We start from the raw sequence: 21760 nt of genomic DNA on the forward strand, positions 1-21760 counted from the left end.
TCAATTTCATACTGAAGTTGACTATATATGTTAAACTTGAAAAATAAAACTTGAGTTTGATTCTCTCACAAAACACATTCTTAGAGACAAAGAATTTTATGTATAACTAAGTCATAGACAAGATTAATTTTATAATTGGCCAAAGAATCAAAACTTGTAGAAATATTTCAAAATCTTATTTTATAAAGAGCGAAAGAGATCGATCATGATAGTTAATTAAAAATTATCACAATAGCATACTTAATATATTATAGTATATGAGACACCCTCTATTTCACATTCATGATCAATAAATATAACAAGAATTTTTAAATAATCTTATTAAATAAATTAAAGATCTCTAAGTAGAAGTATCATATTACACTATAACTCAACAATAAATAAAACCAATTTTGAAATTGATTACAATAAAATCAAACTTGATACTAAAAAAAAGCAAACTATTAGAATCCAAATTACTAATGCAAGTACTAGTAGAAAATAATTTCCTATCTATTGTCTCAATATTACATTCTATCAAAGCATTCTTAGTGTAACATTTAAACCTCTCCTCCATCATTATCATAATTCAATTCACCTGCAGTCATACATCAAAACAAACCACAAAAAAATGTAGTAAGAAACATCTCACTCTGACTACCAATATAAACTATGATCGAGTAGCCACACACAGATAACAACAGTTATATAATAATAACAATAATTATTCTATACATTCAATATTATTTGCATTCGTAGTTTGTAATTAACCAAGATATAATTAAAAAAACATATGTATGTTTACAATTAATCCTCAAGATACAACAATGTTTATATCACACATCTCATCATTGATCAAATTCATAATTCATAGTCAATAAGGATGTTATAATAATGCAACAAACAAGACTCTCTAAACTATATGCATGTGGTACCAGTAAAATCTCTTATCCCGACTTGAAGGTTGAGTAGCCTAGGAGAACATATCGGGACACAATCATATCATTCTACACTAGGAGGATATATACTTGTGGTGTGTCAGGATAGCTATGTCGAACAAATTTCACCCTATTCACATAAAGGGCGAGACTAGGGCTCCCAAACCTAATCATCCCCAAGATCATGATTCTCAAAGTTTTTACACAATGGAGATTTTCCATGACAACGTATTTTGTATTATGCCTATCACAGAAACACATTATACACATGATGCATGTCATACAAGACTCGATGCATATTCATATCAAGTTATTCATTATCACATACACAACTTAAGACCACGATTACCTAGACTTTTACCTTGTTAAGTTAGACCTAGACTTATCACATGATTCATCACGTTTCTCGCATAATATCAAGAATCACTTTAGTAAAAAACACATATATTTATATCATTAAAATTCCACACAATATTCTTAATTAATTAAACATACTTCACCCAACATAATTAATTAGTTCAAACAGTTCATATATCCAATAATTCTAATTCATCAAACAATTGTATGCATTTCAGGCACGGGAATAGGGTGACACTTGGTGGTGAACACCTTGTGCCCAATGTGGTTCAAATAAAGAGTAATTTAATTTATCATTGGAAGGTCACGCTTGATGCAACCTTGATCTCAATGCTCGATGAATTTACAATAGGGAGTTCACTAGAGCGCTCCTACACCCAACATGATTCCTCACATGCTCGACGTGATCATCACAAAGAGCACTTTATGGCTTTCACACCCAAAGTGATCCATCCCACACCTAACATGAATGTCATAGAGTGTAATCCACACTTTTTCTCCCTCATCGCACCTGATGGCCTCATGTAGCGCCCAACACAGTATCAATAAGGTCTCTTTTGCATAAAATACGAGTGATGCACAAATGGTTTGTAAAACATGTTTTCACAAATTTATTTAGTGTTAGGGGAGTACATAGCATAGTTAATTGTCATACTCTACAAGTTTCCTATTCACATATATTTCTACAATAATTTGTTTTGTCCCGATTAAGGTTCCCTTGAGAATCCATAAGTACTCATAGATTCACAAACAAAGACAAGTGCACAAATAAGAAACAAAATTGTTATCTATTAACATAAAAAGATTACATCAGAATCCACATATAATATTGATTTACAATTACAATCAAGATTGGAATTACTCCCTCATGCATCAACACAAACAAGACGGGATTGGAAGTCAATCCTGCTACCAACAAATAACCCACACCCAAAGTGAGACTCTCACTCTTCCCTTACCTCGTGATGTGGATCTCCGAGGTTGTCTCTAGCTGCCTCTAGCTCTCTTTCCTTTTCAGATCATAAGAGCGTGTGTTAATTAATGTGTGACAACCCTAACCTTACTTTTATATATATATATATATATATATATATATATATATATATATATATATATATATATATATATATATATATATATATAAGGAGAAGTAAGTCTAAGTACTCTGTTCAATAATTTATGTTCTACATTAAATTTTTATTAATTTATTCTAAAAATTATAGGATATTGCAACATAAATATTTTTATTAAATTTATTATAAATGGTTAATAAAAAAGATTAATAATAGTCACCGGTTAATAAAAAAATATTTTATAAGAGAATAGTACATCATTACTCAGTAAGTATAGGCCTGCACATCGCATCTCATCCTAATTAATCCTAATGCTATATCAAATGTTGCTCATTTAATAAAAGATACTTTTGGATTGGGACCATTTTTATGTGATATTTGACAACTAATGGACATAAATTAATGCAACAATAAAAGAGATTATGAGAATGGGTATGCCTCCACTTTTTAGCAACCTGAAGTGTTCAGCTAGTAATTACAATTGGGCCTAAAAGTAATAATACACCGTTCTCGTAGCCACGAGACGTTCTTCTTTTATTAATATATCACGTTATAAATATTTCTTTTATGAAAAAGTGAGAATTATAATTATGAATTAAAATTAAAATAATAAATGAAATTCATTATAGTATACTCCATATATGTAAAATCTGTAAAGTATATTTATATATATAATATGGTAAATTTCTTATATTCATTAAAAAAAATATTATAAACAACTTCTACGCAATTTGTTAATAGTGTAAAAAATTTTACATGAACAATATATTTATTAAAGACTCGTTTAACAATTACAATAAATTTTTTTTTTTAATTCTTGTTTGATGAGGATATAATTAATAATTATACCCTTATCCTATTTTGTTAGTCTAACATATTTTTTTTATCATATAAGAAAGCTGAATAATAAAATAAGTTCTCTCAATATTATGATATGTTATATAATTAATATATTACATATTACAATGCTACATAATATATCATACTACATTATATAATATAACATTGCATAATATATACAACAATATATATAAAAGTTAAATTTTGATATTTAAATTTAAAGTATATTATTAATTAAATTTTAAAATTAATTAATTATTGTTCAAATATCATATAAAGAAAATATTTGAATATTAATTATAATTTTAAAAATTTAATAACTTTTTCATAATTTTAAGAAAAGTTACTATATAAATAAAACTTGATTTTGTTTAATTTATTCAAATTTATATATTTACAATTTTTTATTTTAAAAAATAAAAATAATAAATTACTTTTTTAAAAAATTATATATAATTTTAATGAAACAATAATTTTGTCATTGAATAATCATAATTTATATTTTATCTTATCATTATTATATGGTTTGTTATTAAATGTACTAAATAATATATAGATAAGATTAAAGTTATTTTGACCTTATTCTATTTTATAAATTTATTCTATCATATTTGAGGATCAAAGGCGCTCTAAACTTTAATGTTTAGAATCATTTCATACTCGACTTTTTTGTATCCTTAGTATCTAAAGAAATTTAGTGAACATAACCTGTAAAATTAATTAAGGCGAAAAATGATATAATGTGATTCGGTGACCTGATGAACTTTGTCAACATAACTAAAGTTTTTGGTGTACATCAAGAATATCTTCTATATATATAGTTAGGCATTTATTCCTTTTAAGATATAAAAATTAGAAATAAGTTTTATTTCTCCATCCAAATTAAGCCTTCATACCTAAAAGAGCCAATCAACCAAATTATGTAGTGCATCTCTCTATTTAGCTAGCTTCATATTTTGTTTTTTTAATATATTGTTTGTTATTTAATAATAGTGTTTTATTTCAATTAATATACGACACAAAACGTAGAAAAGATGAGCTCTTCCAGAAGTCCTACTCAATATTCATAAACTCGATAATCCAATAAAGGAAGAGTCGTGAGGGAAATATTAGAATGAGTTCCAAATATTTTGCATGCAAAAGCGTCTTCTATTAACATCACACACATGAATAATTCGCTAGCTAGGTCACTATTTTCTTGATCATTAAAGTAACACAAAACATTCAAAAATCCAAACTGGAAGAAACTGTTCTTTGTTCTTTCGGTAGGTTTCCGTCAACCTCTAATGGATTCCGTCGCTGCCTAGAAAATAGAAACACTTCATTGCTTTCAACGCTCCACTGATCTAGCATCTGTACGGACAATTTTTTTTTTGGTCAACAATATTTCGTCCAACTAATTAAAATAAAACGCAAAGATAGTTTGATGTAAACAAAACTTTAATTAAAGACAAATCAAGTGTACATAAAGTTCATAGATTGATTATTATGATTATTATTAGAAGTAGTAATTAATCTCTGTCAAAGATTATGAGGATATATAAGTAGATATTTTTCTTTAATTTTAATATAATTTATTTTATATTCAAGGTTAAGATTTGAAATTTTGACAACTTAATTAAAATTCTTGACAACTTAATTAAAAGATACAAACTGTAACTACTTGTGTCAATTAATGTTAATATTATATATAATTGATAATGTGTAATGAAAAAGAGAAAACAAAATAAAGAAAATTTTAAGAAGAATATAAGAACTAAATTAGTAAGAAAATGAGTTCATACTTAATCACAAAATGTATACCTTTGAATTAGATCATGGCCAACAATCCTTACCTTCGCAAGACATGTAACTGTTGATAAAAACGCGTGTATCTATTTCAGGACTAAGATCGAGATCCTATCTATCTTAATGTTAGTGGTAATCTTTTTACATAGGACTCCAAATATTGAAATTATTATTAGACTCGTGAGTCGTGAGTAGTGTGTTTTCGTTGGTCCCCCTCAAAAGGTTTTTTTTTTTTTTTTTTTTTTTTCCAATACGTTTCTTAACCAATCGTACGATCGATCGTTGCCAACATTTTAAAAAAAAATAATCATGAGGACGTTTTTATTTTTTCCCAATAATCACGAACTCATTCATAATTTTATATATTATTCATTTAGGCAAGGCAAGTATATATCTCCAAAATAGATAAGAATAAAACTTATATATGTAATATCATAAATAATGTTGATGTTGTTTTCTGATTAAAAAATTATTAAATGATTTAGAACTATTAAATGTTTATGATCACATTTAATTACTAAATATTATATATTCTTTCTGCTCTCTATTAACAAGTAAAAAAAATTATATATTAAAGAAATTAGTTATTTGTATTAAATTTTATTAATCTTATAATATTTTTCTTAAATTTTTCTTGTTATAAATGTCAAAATAAGTAGTGAAATTTCATACATTTAAGGATATTTTAATGAAAATATCATTAAATAAGATAAAAATAGTTAAAATTTGTTTATATTTAAAAATAAAAATATTTTTTTTATTATAATAGAGAGAATATTTAAGTTTTACAATCTACGAGAAAAATTTAATATCACACTTGATATTATATGTTATGTGAAAATTAGTTAAGGACCATGTGATTTATGAATAAATAAAAGTTTCTCCCAAAGATTATAATTAAAATTTTAATTTAATATAATATATGTAATAAAAATTCATTAAATATTTATAATCAAACAATAACATTACAATATTCATAATATTTTCTTTATCTCACAATATTACAATTTTAACATTTGAAAAACTTACCAAAAGAATTAATGTTCTCACTTTTGAATGTAATATTAATTAAATTTTTTATAATTTATCTCCTCATAAATTATTTAACAATTACAATTTAAAGTAATGCATTTATTTAGAGACCGAGTTATTTTAGTAAAATTATATAATAAAGGTACACGTTTATATTATTTCTCTTTAATTTGGGTGGAGAAATTTTATAAATCGTAATCATTGTGGCATGAAGATCATATTTATAATATTATACTCCCACTATTCTTTATCATAAACAAAAAAATTATTTTACGCATATTAAGAAAGTTGGTTATTTGTATTAAACTTTATTACCTTCATAAGATTTTTCATAAATTATCTTTATAAATATTTAAAAGAAGTAATGCAATTGAAAGGTTATACATAAAATGAGAGATATTTTAGAAAAAAAATCATTAAATGATGTAATAGTAGTTAAATTTACTTATATTTAAGAATAAAAAATGTATAATTTTTTTTCTTACAAAAAATTTTATTACTTTTTTACAATTTCATAGAAAATATAGATTACATTTCCTAAAGTATTTTTAAACACATTCATGATAATATTGTTTTCATTTATTATCATATAAGTATTTATAGATTAAAAATATTAAAGAAAATTGACTTGATTAAATTTAGTTTATATTTTGATTCAAAAAATTTATATTTTTTTCTTATATATAAATCTATGGTGATTATAATATATAAGTTTTTTTGGATAAATAATTAAAATTCATCCTTAACTAAGCCATAAATTCTCAGTGACGTGTCACTAAAAAAAATACGGCAATAACTTGGTAGCTGAAAGCTGTGAATAGGTTTAAAATTCTACCCCATACACTAGGAAAAGACAATGGAACCATTGAATTTTCATAAATGAGTTGTAGGTAATATGAAGGGTATTCTAGTCGATGACTGTGTCAAGTTAGTTTCTCGTCCCATTATTTATGCCGCTGACCTTCTTCTTTCTCCATTATCTTTCTCTCTTTCCTCTTGTGCCTTATAAATCCATCACACTCTTTACCACTTTCTCCAAAAATGGGGCGATCACCATGCTGTGACAAGGTGGGTTTAAAGAAAGGACCCTGGACGCCAGAAGAAGATCAGAAGCTCTTGGCTTATATTGAACAACATGGTCATGGAAGCTGGCGTGCTTTCCCAGCAAACGCTGGTAATCTTGTCTTCATCTTAGAGTAAATTCTCCTTCTACAACACAAAAATAACAAGGAAAATAACTATTTTCTTAAATTAAGATTAGTTAAACTAATTTGTAAAAACTCTTTCTTACTAATTTTTTAAAATGTTATCTTTAACTTATGCATCAATTAGTCTTTATTTATCAAGAAATTTATTTTATTTTTTTTCTTTGTAAATTATTTCTGGAAAAGTTTATCTAAATAAAGTAAAATTTTCGGTGTTGTTGAGTACTATTGTGAAGTAATTAATGAAGATGCTGAATATATACTGTGTTCAGGACTTCAGAGGTGTGGCAAGAGTTGCAGATTGAGATGGACTAATTATCTAAGGCCTGATATTAAGAGGGGAAAGTTCAGTATGCAAGAAGAACAAACCATCATTCAACTCCATGCACTCTTAGGGAACAGGTTTGGTATCTTTAATCATGAAATCTATCTGTATTACTATTATCATATCTGGAAAAATCTAGAAGTTTTGGGATATATGTATAGTTGGTTTTTGGTTAATAGCTAAACAAATTTTAGCACATTAAGAAAAAGAAGAAAAGAGAGTTTCTTACTGATAGTACCAAAATTCTTAAAATTTTTAGGGTAACAGAGGATTCTTTTGTATATTTTATATTTTGGGTAGTAGGTTATAACATTCTTCTAAATCCAAACTTTCCATTTCTTAAAAAAAATATTCTTCATGTACCAAGTCTTCAAGATTTTGAGCTTGGATGTTTAATGGGGTTTCATTTGATTATTAATTTTCATCGTTTTTGAACTCACAATTCTTTCATATATAGTGCTGAAAACTTTCATAGAGAAACAGTGATATATATCTTTCCCTTGCTCCCGTAAAATTAAATAATCTAATTTTTGAAAATTACTACAATGTATGGGATTATTGCTAATTTGACACCTCCATTGTGTTCTTGCAAAAACGCACTTAATTACTAAATGTTTCAGTAATTTAGGGATTTGCTTTTCCAATGTGCAGAAAGTCTTAAATGCGAGGGCATCTCAATTTCTCTAACCACATATGCTATCCCACCATTTCCAACACTCATAACTTTAATTGTGCTCTCTGTCATGTTCATAAATTTACTCCCTGACAACGCAATAGTTTATTCAAGATGGTCCCTTAACCGCAACAAAGGGATCTTCTTCTTCCCCAAGCTAAATCAATGGTCCATCAATGTTATTTCTAACTTCGAAATGTCGTCATGCGCCTTTAAGATCTTACAAGATATACATTATATTCCATTACTTTAAATTTATTCAAAATCATAAAATTTATTATAAAAAAATATTAGCGGCAATTTTACACACACACACTCTTCTATCATTAATTTAAATTTATTAAAAATCATAAAATTTTATAGATCTTATATCTCATAATTTTGTAATTTTAATAAACTTTAAATAATATAAGTGTGTTAGGAAAAATGTTTTTAACAATATTTTTCTATTTCATAATAAGTGTTATATAGGGAAAAAATGTCATTTTAATTTTTTAATATAGTATTAATTATATCTTTTTGTTTTATTCTCTAATAATATTCTTTAAAAAGTTGTAATGTAACATTGTAATTAAAAATATTTAAACAATTTTAGTATAGGTTTTTTTTTATAAAATTATTATTATTATTATTATTATTATTATATATTCTAAAAAAATGATCCCTAGACACTGAATGCTTATATAAACCTTGAAAGAGAAAGAAAAAGAAAAAGAAATGTAGATGTAATAAGTAATATAGTGTGATAAAAGTAGAGAGAGAGGAAATGAGAGGTATGTGACTAGAGATGACAACAAGATAGAACCGTGTGCAAGTTTTAATATTGTTGTCTTGGTTTTTGAGTTCGTATTTTATAGTCATCTTTGTTCTCATATTTGATGAGTATGAAATGTATATCCTATCATTTTCTTCATTGGATATTGAATATTAAAAAACAAGAATTTTAACATAGAGTAACAATTATAAAATTGCAATTAAGTTTCATTTAACATAAGTTTAAAATAGAGTAAGAATTACATAAATTTTAAGTAATTTTTTTTTTAAAATTAAATTTTTAAAAATTTAAAGAAATGATGAAATTAAGAACAAGTACGGGATGGATAGTATATACTCATCTGCATTTCCATACTTAATTTAAATAAATTGAATATTACCCATATTTATATCAGTATATGATCAAATCAGACATTTCTCATCAATGTCATAATGGATTCAAATATTACTCATGATATAAATTTATTTATCATTTTATGAGACACATAGAGATACAGGGAAAATAAGATTTATTAATTAAGTATTTGGAATATACACTAGTGTCTATACATCGTTACTAGGGATAGAAAACGAGTTATAAGTCGCTCAAGAAAAAACTTTTGAATTAACTTACATTAGACACAAGTTTGACTAAACAATATGGAAAAAAAAAGACTTTTATTAAAGCTTATTCATTTAAAAATGTTAAGTACTTTGGGTCAATTAAAAAAAACCTAACAGATTGATTCTATTTAAATAAAAAAAAATATTTTTTAGTACAATTATTATATTATGTTTGTCACACTCTATTACGATTATATATTTTTTAATATTAAACATCTTAACATACACAAAGAGACAAACTAATAAGTTTATTAAAAAAAATAAACATACGTCTTATTTAAAGATATTATGGAAAAATATATTTTTCTAAAAAAAATTATCATTAAAAATGTTGGATTAAACCTTAAAAACACATATTTTTATAATCTTGATTTTTATAAAATTGTAACATATTTATTTCCATTCTTGTCATGGTATAAAACTATTACAAGACATTAAATAATAAGTTCACCCTTGGCAAAGGTGAACCTGAGCTTAACAATATTCAATCATGAGTAGTATATGAATGAGAGCTAGGGCTTGAATAATGATTGATTCTTATGAGATGGGTGGGTGTGTTGTAGGTGGTCTGCAATAGCCACACATTTGCCAAAGAGAACAGATAACGAGATCAAGAACTACTGGAACACGCATCTGAAGAAAAGGTTAGACAAAATGGGCATCGACCCAGTCACCCACAAGCCCAAGAACGATGCCCTTCTCTCCACCGAGGCCCATTCCAAGAGTGCCGCCAACCTCAGCCACATGGCTCAGTGGGAGAGTGCTAGGCTCGAAGCCGAAGCAAGGTTGGTCAGAGAATCTAAACTACGCACTTCAGCTTCAACACTACCACTTCCACCCTCACATCATGCTATTGCAACTAGGGTTAGTGACCTCGATGAGTCCTCCACGTCCACGTTATCTGAGAACAATGCAACCACAATTATGAGCAGTGTGGTTGATTTCAATGTGAAGGAAGAAGAAGAGTGGAAAGGCTCAACAAACATGGGAGAATACAAAGATGAAATGGAGAATTCAATGCCTTTCACGTCTAGTTTGCATGACTTGACGATGACAATGACCAGTGCTAGTACTGCACATGCACATGCTCATGTACATGTGGAGGGATTTACTACCCTTTTGCTCAATACTAACAACGCTGACCGGACTGAAAGGGACTCTAATATTACTAATTCTCATCACTGCAATCATGGTGGCGCTGACTTATATGAAGATAATAACAAGCACTACTGGAACAACATCATTAATTTGATGAATTATTCTTCTCCTTCAGATTCACCCATGTTCTGATTCGGTTGCATGGCAAGGTAAATAATCACCCAATCTTTTGGGATAAACTATAAGTTGCTTTTAACTTTCAAAGCAGGTTACCTTCTTATTTTAATTCTTTGACAAATAGTTATGAGAATGAGTTGAATTCAAATGTGGCATTTTAATTTTTAGTGTCATCTCTCTGCTAGATATTATAAATACGCGGGGCTTGTTTACAATACACATAGAGAGAGAGAGAGAGAAATAAATACAAATTTTCAAAGGTACGAAGACCGAATCAAGGGTCCATTGTTGTGTTGGAAGTGTTTGAGTTTGCTGCATCTCCATCAAATTAAACGAAATCAGAAGGCCATTGGTTTTCTTCATCAGAGTGTTGCCATAATTAAGAAGCGAGCTTAGAAAGATAATTAAGTACGTGTCGCTTCCGTGCATCATCAAATGTTCATATCATTAATTAATTTGTTTTGGATTTGTCTTGATTTCTACGTATGTTTCCTGGTTGAGGATATGTTTGTGTAGAGAGACAGATGATAATGGATAGAGTAGTGTGTACTCTATAGTAATTTCCTTTTTGTTTTATACTGTATACAAGCAATATCCAATAATAGAAGCATTTAGTATGGACTTTATTGCTGTTGGTTTTATGTCGCAATCTACTTTTCAAAACATTCAATTCATTGTATATATTTGGCTCATCTCAATTCATTTGCTTGGCTGTAGTCTGTATATATATAAGTTACAAAAGCAGTGTAGAATTTTATTTTATTTTTTTACTAATTAATTTGGATTTGAATTGCTGAAGAAGAAAACCAAATTTAAAAGGGGATCTGTATGGATGTCTGAATCAAACACATCTACATCACCCCATAAGTAGGGACCTTAATTTTGAGTAGTCTTTAACATTTTTTTAAGAAATCACGTGGGATACTTCAAGTGAGTTTTAAAAGTAGGATTTAATATTTGTAGGTTGTAACAGCCAGTCAATTAAGGAGGTTTTGTAATCAAGCCAAAGATGAGTATATATATATTATATTAAGAATAATTTTTTAAAAATTTGTATATTATATTATATAAAAGGTTTAAATAACTCGAAGAATAAATAAATGATTATATCACTAAAATAATTGATCATATCCTTTTGATAATTGATTAAGGTACCAAAACAAATGATTATGACAAGTTATTTCCATAAATAACAAATTTTGAAATTTCCATGCTTTTCTCCTTTTCTACACCATAAATTCTTAGATATGTGTCACTAAAAAAGTACACTGTTATAAAAATATGTCACAATTTTGACATGTCGTCATATGAAAAATCCATTAAATATTTTTAGAGCTAGAGATTTGATATTGTGATCTTTAAAAGGCTAAAAATATAATTTAGACATACAATTTAAACGTAATTATAATGGCATTAATATAGAAGAATTTAATTACAAAATTTTTAAATTATAAGAATTTTTCTAAAGTATTTTTAACATTAGTTACTTGATTAAAAACTTCATAAAACTATAAGAACTTACTCATGAAAGTAAAAATAAAATAAAATAAAATAAAAAAAGAAGAAGAAACATTCAAGAATTATTACATTGTTTATTAAGTACAAGTATTATCACTACAATAAAATGTATTTTTAAAGAAATTAAAAAAATGTTGTTAAATTATGAGTAAATGTTACTAATATATTTTTACAATATTTTATCTAATATAAGATAAAGTCCATGTTATTAAAAAAAATTAATAATATTTTACATATTAATTATAATATTTTTTAAAATGTTACCAAAGCAAAATTTTATAACATATTAATAATGTTGCTAATTTTTTTTCAAAACTAAATCATATATCAAAGTTTATTTATCTTAAGTTTCACTCTATGATTATATTTTTTTTATGTGTCATTTTTTTAGTCGATGTGAGATTTTAATTTTAAAAAATAATTAAAAATAGGAATAATATAATTTTTATATATTATTCTTTTACTCGATATGGTAATTATGAAAGACACTTATAAAGAACGATATTAAGATAAAAAAAATGTTATTATAGTAAAACTTTCTAAAAACATGTTGTAATAGCCTATTAATTTAATCACTATATAATAACATTTTAGTAAATATAAGTAGACAAATATTGCTAAAGATGTTAAATGTAATAGTGTGTGACAAATGAATTCCAAAAGCGTCAAGAATATAATAGAGAAGGGGATGAAGGCTAAAAATTAATCCCAAATTGGTTTATATAAAATCAATGACACTTTCTACTCCACATGCATAATTAAATAAATATAATAATCATGAAAAGGAAATGTGATATTGGAATAGCTTTAAGTAAAGATAAAGAGTATCACATTTGAAATACAAATAATACTACAATAACGCCTAACTATTACAAACTTAAAGAAGATATGTTTTATGGGAAGAAAACTAAAATTCTTAAAACATAAAGCATGAAACATCTCCTGCAACCACATATAAAACAACAACTAGGAAAATAAGGGAATGAGAACATATCTCACTCCGGCTATCAATGTAAAATAAGGTTGGGTAGCCATACATAATATTTTATAAAACCAATAATTAATTTTCTCATCAAACGATGTAATAACTTCAACTCATTTTATATCTCATTCCATCATGGCATCAATCAAAACACAATTTAAACACAAACAAAATATTATGATCATACATAGATTAGACTCTCCTAAACTATATGTATGTGGTGCCAGTGAAAGCATACTCATCCTTAGTCTAAGAGTACATGTCAAGTCAAGTCATTTCAGCACTCTCACTCAAAGAATATACTACTAAGATCTCATTAGGATAGTTGAGTCTCGTAAGATATGCTTCATGCACACAATGGACGAGATTGAAGCTTTCCAAGCCAAACTATCCCCAAGAACTAATCCCAAGCTTTTACAGAGGGGGATCTTTACTAACGATGTATTCCGCATTGTACCCATCACAAAAAAATGCACGTGCTGCATGAGATTCAAGACTCAATGCATTTACCACGCATAATCACTTATCACTTATAATTCATAGCACATCACGTTTTGTCACTAATTAATTAATCACTTTACATAATCACTTAAGGACATAGATTCTCTCGTACATACACACATAAGAACTAAGTTCAAAAACAAGGTCATGCCTGATGAGACACATTCTACACCTGACACATATGAGGCCATGAGCTTTTGAAAGGAATCATGCCCTGCATGATCTCCCCGTGCTCGACGAGATGCATCTAGAGGACCTTTGGAGCCCTCACGCGTAGTGGCAATAATGCTACAAGTATTTCGGGCTTCCTCACCTAATGAGGTAAACAAGTTTTTTTTGCATAATTCGCGATTTTTCAAATATAAGACTCCTACGATTTTAATTCGTTAAAAGAGGTTCCTGTAGTCTAAATAATCCATATTTTAGTTATGCAATTTACAATTATTATGAATTCACTCCTAATCAAGTTTTTAGATACATTCGTTCCCCTAAGAATGCACATGCACTCATAGATTCATGATCACATACAAGTTTTATAATCCCCACATCAATACTCATTTATAACATATTTAAAACATCTATTACACAAATTACACTAGGTTCAAGTTTAATCCCTCACCCACAAATATATGCACATAACTTAAGGATTGAAGGTCAATCTTACTACTTAACAATTACCCTACACTTCAAAGCGATGATCTCACTCTCTCACATGTGAAACAAGCCTAACACCATTAATATATCTAAACAAATACTTGATAATTATTCAATATTATCTTATCAAATCACTCAGAATATTTTTATCCTCTAATTAATTAATTGAAAAATTTATTATTAATCTATTTTAAAAAGTGGAATGTTATAAAATCAAACTAAAAATAAAGTAAAAGAAGATTGCATCATATGATTAATCCTGGTTTGGTATCTAACTAATCACACTTTTTTCACTTACAAATTACAATGCGACAAGATTTTTATACTCTACTTGACAACTTAGTCTCGCCACTCTACTTAGTCACTGGAGAAAATCCACCTTAGATATCTCAGGAAAATTAACAAACACAAACCACGAGAGAACTCCTTGAATTTTCCAAACAAGTCAAAGATATTAACTACTTTAAATAATGAAAATAACACAAATTGAGAAACAATCATATTTCCCTTTAAGCACTAGCTCAATGAAATAATACCAACCCATTTTTTTTCCTGAAGTTTTGTTGCAAAATATTTTCAAAAGATAAGAATAAAATTTTTCTTATCAAGATCTCAATTTTTTTTTTTTAGAAGTTAACTTAACAACATAGATTATTTTTTTCATTTTTAACCTGTACTTAGTTAAGTTCTGGAGTTTTAAATACAAATCATTTTCCAAATTAATTTTTAATTTTCACATGTCAAATCATTTTCCGGATTAATTTTTAACTTTCACATCCTTTCGAGAGTTATACTGAGATAGAATTTGTAGGTCTCCATTCTTTCTTTATGATTTTAACTTTGTTTGCTTTTGGTTTGTCTCTAATAAGCTCAAAAGTCATACTCAACAACATCTATGCATTTTCAGGATAAAGAACCACTTTTGTTCTAAGTTTGATTTAAAACTTTTAAGTTACGATTTAAAATGCAAAAATATTATATTCAAATATTATGACTGATTTTCTATAAACGAATGTTTTTAATGATCTTTGAATTTAGAATTATTGTTAAAATATTTTATTTTTTCAGGATTTGATGATTTAGAACTACAACTATTCACGCCTTCTATGTAGTTGTGTTGTGCACGGTCAGAATTTATGACCAATGTGATAGATGGCATAACCTCACTAGTTAAATACTACTAAAAATACTTGCAGACACGTAAGGGGATACCTGAAAGATAGCAGAAAAACTAATATTAGCCTCGTAGGTGTGCAAATATAACTGTATTACAATGGAATAAACTTAAACAAATCATATTGCCTAAGAATAAGATTTGCGTTTATGTAAAGGGTCCTAGAAGCAATAAGACAAGATGAAGTGTTTATAATGTAATGCAAAAATCAGTTCTGTTTCTTAAACACTTAATCAACACCTCATTTTCTAATTATTTTTTAAATCCATTTTTTAACATAATTTTCACATAGAACACCGAAGAAAAGAAGAAAAAAATAATAATAGTGTTACTTAAGTGTTCTTGTCTTATATAAGATCAAGAAAATAATCTAATACATCAAAATATAAGACAAGAACACTACACCCTTGAGATGTTTGTTTTGTGAAAATTGGGTGTTATATAAAAACACAACCATTTGTTAGATAAGCATCCAATGATACAGTTATCACGGAGACTGTTGAAGTGCAATATAAATAGGAAATTCCTTTCATCTCAAGGCCATACCACAAATTTCAGAGCAGAAATGTATGATGCAGGGGAACCTGTGACAGCAGAACACATTATCATTCCAACTGCCAAAACATAATGTCAAAATTCCCAATATTTATGTATGCACGTTAAGATTAGGCTTCCAATGATAAATAGCAATGGGGCCTCGTAGGAGTGCAAAATTGACATAAATACATCCTATGCAACCCATCTTGAGAATTTTCTTGGCCATCCAACTGAAAAACCCTTAGAGTAAAGGAGGAAGACAAACAAAGCCAATCTTGGAAGAAGAAGGAGAAGAAAAACTATTTTTTTTATTAATTAACCCTTTCCAATTCATGAAAAAATTAAACAAGCAAAAAAAGCACTACAAAACACTGGGTCTAACTTCAATTATCCAATAACTACTTTGAGAATCAAAATCAAAACATGGTACTTATGTATGGGTTATACAGGCAGCCCAAACATGTTCGTCAGATCTGCAAAGCGATGCCCAAAATTATTTTTTGCACGTTGATCGGACAACTGATAATGTTGAGAAATCACAGAGCCTTGTGTAGTGCAAATCAAGGAATCAAATCCCCATATGCATTAGAACAACCCATCACACACTATCACATAAAAATAAGAGTATGCAAAACTATTGAAAAAAAAAAGAAAAAAAAGTAATGACTTAATATAAGGTATAACAAAAGAATAAGGTATATATGGGTGTATGAGGAGAAAAAACAAAAAAAGAATCAAGAATCAGATTTTGCATCTGAAAGTACAACATGGGCAGACATAAAAGCATCCAAATTAATGAGAAAACAGTACCGAATTAAATAATGAAACTGCACAATTTTTATCCCCCGTTAGTGAAAATAGAAAAGAAGCTTTCTTTACCGTAATTCGGAGCAGCTATGAACGTAATGAACAAGTTGTGGTGACAGAACTACGAGAGTTTGGGGAAAAGGATTTGAATTTATAGGAGCGAGGCAATGAAATTAGGGCATCGCATGAACATGTACCCTCTGTAATTGGGTCCGCCAGTAACAGCCCAAATTTATCAATTGGGCCCAAATCAATTAAATCACAATCTGACCCAATTAAATCCTGGGTATTTTTAGCCATCATGTACAAATTACTCCATTGGGTTCAATTGGTACTGAGCCTGGGTAATTTTGGTGCATGAATGTAAATTAGACTGCATGATAAGTTGTTTGCCTCAATTATTGATATATATATTCAGTAATCAGTATTTTATCCCTGTCAAATATATACTTTGAATGCCTCTTATAGCTTCTCGGATATTTCCTTACAAAATTTACACTTAACGTCATAAAGCTTACTTAAGTAGTTACTTATTTTTAGAAGAAAAAAAACACTTACTAAAATAGTTAACTTTGTATACTAGTAAAAAATAGGTACTTCTTGATTATATAATTTTTACTTAAACATAGTACAAAATAAAATATATAAATAATAGACATTAAAGGAGATATATATAATTAGTTAAGCGTAAATTAGACTTAAACAAAAATGGAGACCAAACTTGATTATTGACTAATTATTATTAAAAGAGTAGACACTTATATATATATATATATATATAATCTTAACAATAACAACAAAACAAATATTTACTTATTTTTATTTAAAAAGACGACTTATTAAATCTAAAAGATTTTTTGAAATGTCTAAATTTTAACTTTTTTTCTAACTAAATAGACTTTAATAAAACGATGAACTTAGTGTATTTCTTAAAATAAACTTGGTTTAGCTTAAGTTTAATAGGCTTGATTGTTGCTTTATAAGTTTTTGTTAGGTAATCTGATTTATTTTTGTCCTTAATCAAAATAATAATTTTTTAAAAATTTAATATAACAATAATCAGTATATATTATATTTGTATGCATTAAAAACTTCCTCAATTTGAATCAAATAAAAAATTTAATTTTAACTAAAGACTAATTTACATTTACATAATACATAGATATAATATTTATTAATGTGTATCTTATATGAAACTTAACGTGTTAATCAATATTAATTAATATTATATCTTTTATTCATATAAATTACAATGACAATAACAAATTCAAATATAAAATTTTATCCATACTACTTCAATATATAAGGATTTATGAATTAAATATTAAAATTTAGTTATAGTCAAAGCCTTTAAGATATTAGTTAAGGAATTAATATATAGTTTTTTTTAAAGAAAAAAATTACAATGAAATTATAGAAAAATAATATACATATTGAGTAGTTAGTAGATTAGAAACAATAATTTTGATTAGTTAACTAGTGGCGGTTAGAGTTTTGCTTAAATATTTAATGAGTTTGAGATGATTTATTTTGACGGAAATTAAAGTGGGTCAGCAACGATGGGCTTGACCAAAGTGTTAGGTTAAATACGATGTGAAAAAAGAAAGAAAACAAGTCCACTTTGTTTTACTTGCAATTTTTATTATTATTATTATTTTTTTGATCTAATAGTAGTTGTCACTTTACATGTTTGCATATGAGAAAAATGAAGTTAAACAGCTCAGAATATGCAACAACTAGCTACGGTGACTCGCTTCTACAAAAACGTCACTCCCTCGTACTGTCTTGACGACGTAATGTTTTCATTAATCCATCCTTTTATTTATTTATTATTATATAAACCAAATGGTTCAAATCACATCACTACAATTTCTTAAAATCACAAAAAAATAAGTATTAAAAAAATGCGATTTTTGTAATTTTTATTGAAAACAAAAATAATAGAATAAATAATAGTACATTTTTTTCCCTTTTATTGTTTAGATGAAGACAGAAATAATTTTTTTTATTATTATCAATTTTCCTTTTCCTTGTCTAGTTAGGAATAAAAGCTAGAAGAAATAAAATATATGTTTATATTTAATGATTTTAAAATTATTTTAATAAATAAGTTTCTCCAAAAACTAAACCTAACTTATCCATAAATTAAAATTAAAACTTAAAAGAAGTTAATTAATTTTAATTTATGAATAAACAAATTTTATTTATTTCTCTTATAAAAACCTAAAAATACGGGTTTCTCAATTATGATTGAAAGTAGGTAGTGGAAGAGAATTTGCACATTCTTCATTGTTTATTGCCTTTGGAGCAGAAAAAAAACATGGGTAGGGTAAAATGTGGTAGTTGAATTTTATAGATGGTCCCCCAATGTTTTATTGCTTTATGCTGAATGCTGAGTGTGACAGGAAAACTCATTGGTCCTTTGAGAGTTAGCCGCAGCCACATACATGCATTATGCATATCCTCCTTTTTCTTGCTTGTCTTGCTGCTACCACTGTTGTGGTGCATGCTGTGCCCATACATCGCCATGGTGGTCCTCGTCATCAATCATCAATCATCAATCATCATTAGTGTTCCTTTTCGGAGAGGTCAATAACATTCATCACAATTTCTTCACTCTCTTGCTTACTGGTAATCTCCCACCAATGCACTTTAATAATCACAATCTATGCTCGCAGTATTAACCCCTCAAGTTATAGGGTTTGCCTCATGTGAACCCAATCATTAGAGTAAGATAAGTAATATACTGTGTTTGTGTTTTTCATTTGCAGCATGCAAGCGTCGGTTGGTTTTAATATATTAAGACTCATGTTTTTTGGTTTCAGTGTTTTGGAATGCACGTTATAAAAACACACAAATAGTTGTTGCATGATTTTTATATAGTATTTCAATTTTCTTGTGTGTTTTTTTTTTAATTCAGGCCTTATAATAAAATTAGGTTAAACTACTATTTTATTTTTTATTATAAGGTCTAAATTATACTTTTTTAATTTTCTTTGTAATATCAAATAATAAATTTTGGTTTATAAGTTTTAATTTCGTAATTTTAATCCATCAATTTTATAAATTTCACAATTTCAATCATCTCATTCAATATTCATTCGTTAACTATTAAAATTGTAATCCTAGTTATAATCTAATATTAAGTAGATGACACAAAAATTAATATCCAATGATAATTAGGTTAAATATCTCTTTTGACATAAATTTTTTATCTCAATAAAGTTGTAAAATGAGACTAAAATGAAAAATAAAAAATATAATTTAGTTTAAATATTATCAAATGTTAGCTATCATGTTATCTACTTAATGTTAGGTTAATGTTATAATTTTAATGATTGACAAATGAATCAACAAAGAGATTAGAATTGCATATTTTATAAAATTGGAAAAGTAAAATTGGGGACCAAAAATTGTGAATTTGGTATAGAAGACTAAAAGTGTAATTTATCTTAATTAAAATATTTAATTTAGTCCTTTGATTCTTTATAATTGTACAAAGTAGGCTAAAAGACTGAATGCCCCTACTGAACAAAGTCAAACATCCTTCCTAAAGGTCAAATACACCTATCAAATATGGGCAAGTGTCTTCCCCAAAGTAAAATACCCACAAGTATGACACTCTCTACCTCACATACTATGATAACATATAATTCAATAGTAATTTCGAAATAAATTCACTGGATAAAGTAAATTCTCATGGGTAGAATTATCAATTTACGAACAAAGACAAAATAATGAACAAAACCATGACTCAAAAGAGTAATTACAATGAACTAATATTAAATCCTAACATTGATAATAAATTCTTAACTAATATCATGATATCACATCCTATAAAAGCACATCCAATACAAGGTTCATACGTCGTGTCCAGCCCTATCATCCTCATGATGAAACTCATCTACAACCATACACCAAAAACCAACAGAAGAAAAATGGAGTAAGAAACATTTTACTTTGACTATCAGTGTAAATTATGGCCAGATCGCCACACACAACAATCAACACATATGCATTCACATTTATAGATCAATAAATAACAATTACACTTTATATAGTTCAACATAAGTAATATTTACAATTTACATCTATTCAATATATCATTGTTATGTTCATGATAATGCAATTGACATGGACATCCTAAATGATATAAATGTGGCACTAGTAAAACAATTTAAACTATTGCCCGAAGGCTCAATTAGAGTAGCCTATGAAAATTTGTTAGGTTAAGACATCACAACACTTTACACTAGGAGGATATAAATTAGGACGGTGTTGCGCAAGTTACATCCCATGCACACAATGGATGAAATTGAGACTCCCAAATCTAACTATATCTTTAAGGTCATGAATCCCAAGCTTTTACAAAGGAGGACCTTCCTTGACAACATATTCTACATCGTACCCATAACAAAAATAAATTATGCACATGATGCATGCCATACCATACTTTATGCATAATCACATTAAACACAATTATCATCACATGCTCATTAACATTCAATATCATATATTCATTTTAAACATCACAACAATCTCAACTGACTAGGCAATCTCACTTTGACTTTAATGCAACTATAAGCTCAACTTAGGATTTTCACCATATGACCATCACAAGGTCCACACACTCAACACATCACATATTTCACAATATCATCAAGGGTCACTTATACTAATACATGCATACAACCAATAATTCAATAACATCCTTAATAAAGCAAT

General features: G+C 27.5%; 1 protein-coding gene and 2 long non-coding RNA genes across 5 annotated transcripts; 1 reads left to right on the forward strand and 2 right to left on the reverse strand.

Moving 5' to 3' along the window:
• Positions 1–358: 358 nt before the first annotated feature.
• Positions 359–2317, reverse strand: LOC145956968 (uncharacterized). Its single transcript, XR_014433401.1, has 2 exons — positions 2234–2317; positions 359–577 (listed from the first exon to the last, which is right to left on the reverse strand). It is a non-coding gene; the product is annotated as an uncharacterized LOC145956968 (long non-coding RNA).
• A 4592-nt stretch (positions 2318–6909) lies between these two features.
• Positions 6910–11488, forward strand: LOC109802080 (transcription factor MYB16). 2 transcript variants are annotated; one of them, XM_020363290.2, is made up of 4 exons: positions 6912–7181; positions 7485–7614; positions 10151–10894; positions 11048–11488. In XM_020363290.2, the coding sequence occupies exons 1-3, from the start codon at positions 7049–7051 to the stop codon at positions 10875–10877; spliced, it is 990 nt and encodes a 329-aa protein (XP_020218879.1). In that variant the 5' UTR covers positions 6912–7048; the 3' UTR covers positions 10878–10894; positions 11048–11488. The 2 variants fall into 2 exon arrangements, with proteins under 2 accessions (XP_082929190.1, XP_020218879.1); XM_083073064.1 differs by having other exon boundaries at positions 6910–7181; positions 10151–11488.
• A 1974-nt stretch (positions 11489–13462) lies between these two features.
• On the reverse strand, positions 13463–17777 carry LOC114916134 (uncharacterized). Of its 2 annotated transcripts, XR_003804473.2 has the most exons (3): positions 17108–17650; positions 16238–16275; positions 13463–15729 (listed from the first exon to the last, which is right to left on the reverse strand). It is a non-coding gene; the product is annotated as an uncharacterized LOC114916134 (long non-coding RNA). The 2 variants fall into 2 exon arrangements; XR_014433400.1 differs by lacking the exon at positions 13463–15729 and having other exon boundaries at positions 15998–16275; positions 17108–17777.
• Between the last annotated feature and the right edge of the window lie 3983 nt (positions 17778–21760).

Source organism: Cajanus cajan, chromosome 4, assembly GCF_000230855.2.
Source record: "Cajanus cajan strain Asha chromosome 4, NIPB_CcT2T_4, whole genome shotgun sequence".
In the NCBI taxonomy this organism is placed as follows: domain Eukaryota; kingdom Viridiplantae; phylum Streptophyta; class Magnoliopsida; order Fabales; family Fabaceae; genus Cajanus; species Cajanus cajan.

Excerpts from the sequence above, each read along its gene's own strand:
- LOC109802080 (XM_083073064.1), top strand. The coding sequence starts at position 7,049 with ATGGGGCGATCACCATGCTGTGACAAGGTGGGTTTAAAGAAAGGACCC. Across the intron at positions 7,182-7,484 it reads TGCTTTCCCAGCAAACGCTG|GACTTCAGAGGTGTGGCAAG; the intron begins GTAATCTTGTCT and ends TACTGTGTTCAG. Across the intron at positions 7,615-10,150 it reads CATGCACTCTTAGGGAACAG|GTGGTCTGCAATAGCCACAC; the intron begins GTTTGGTATCTT and ends GGTGTGTTGTAG.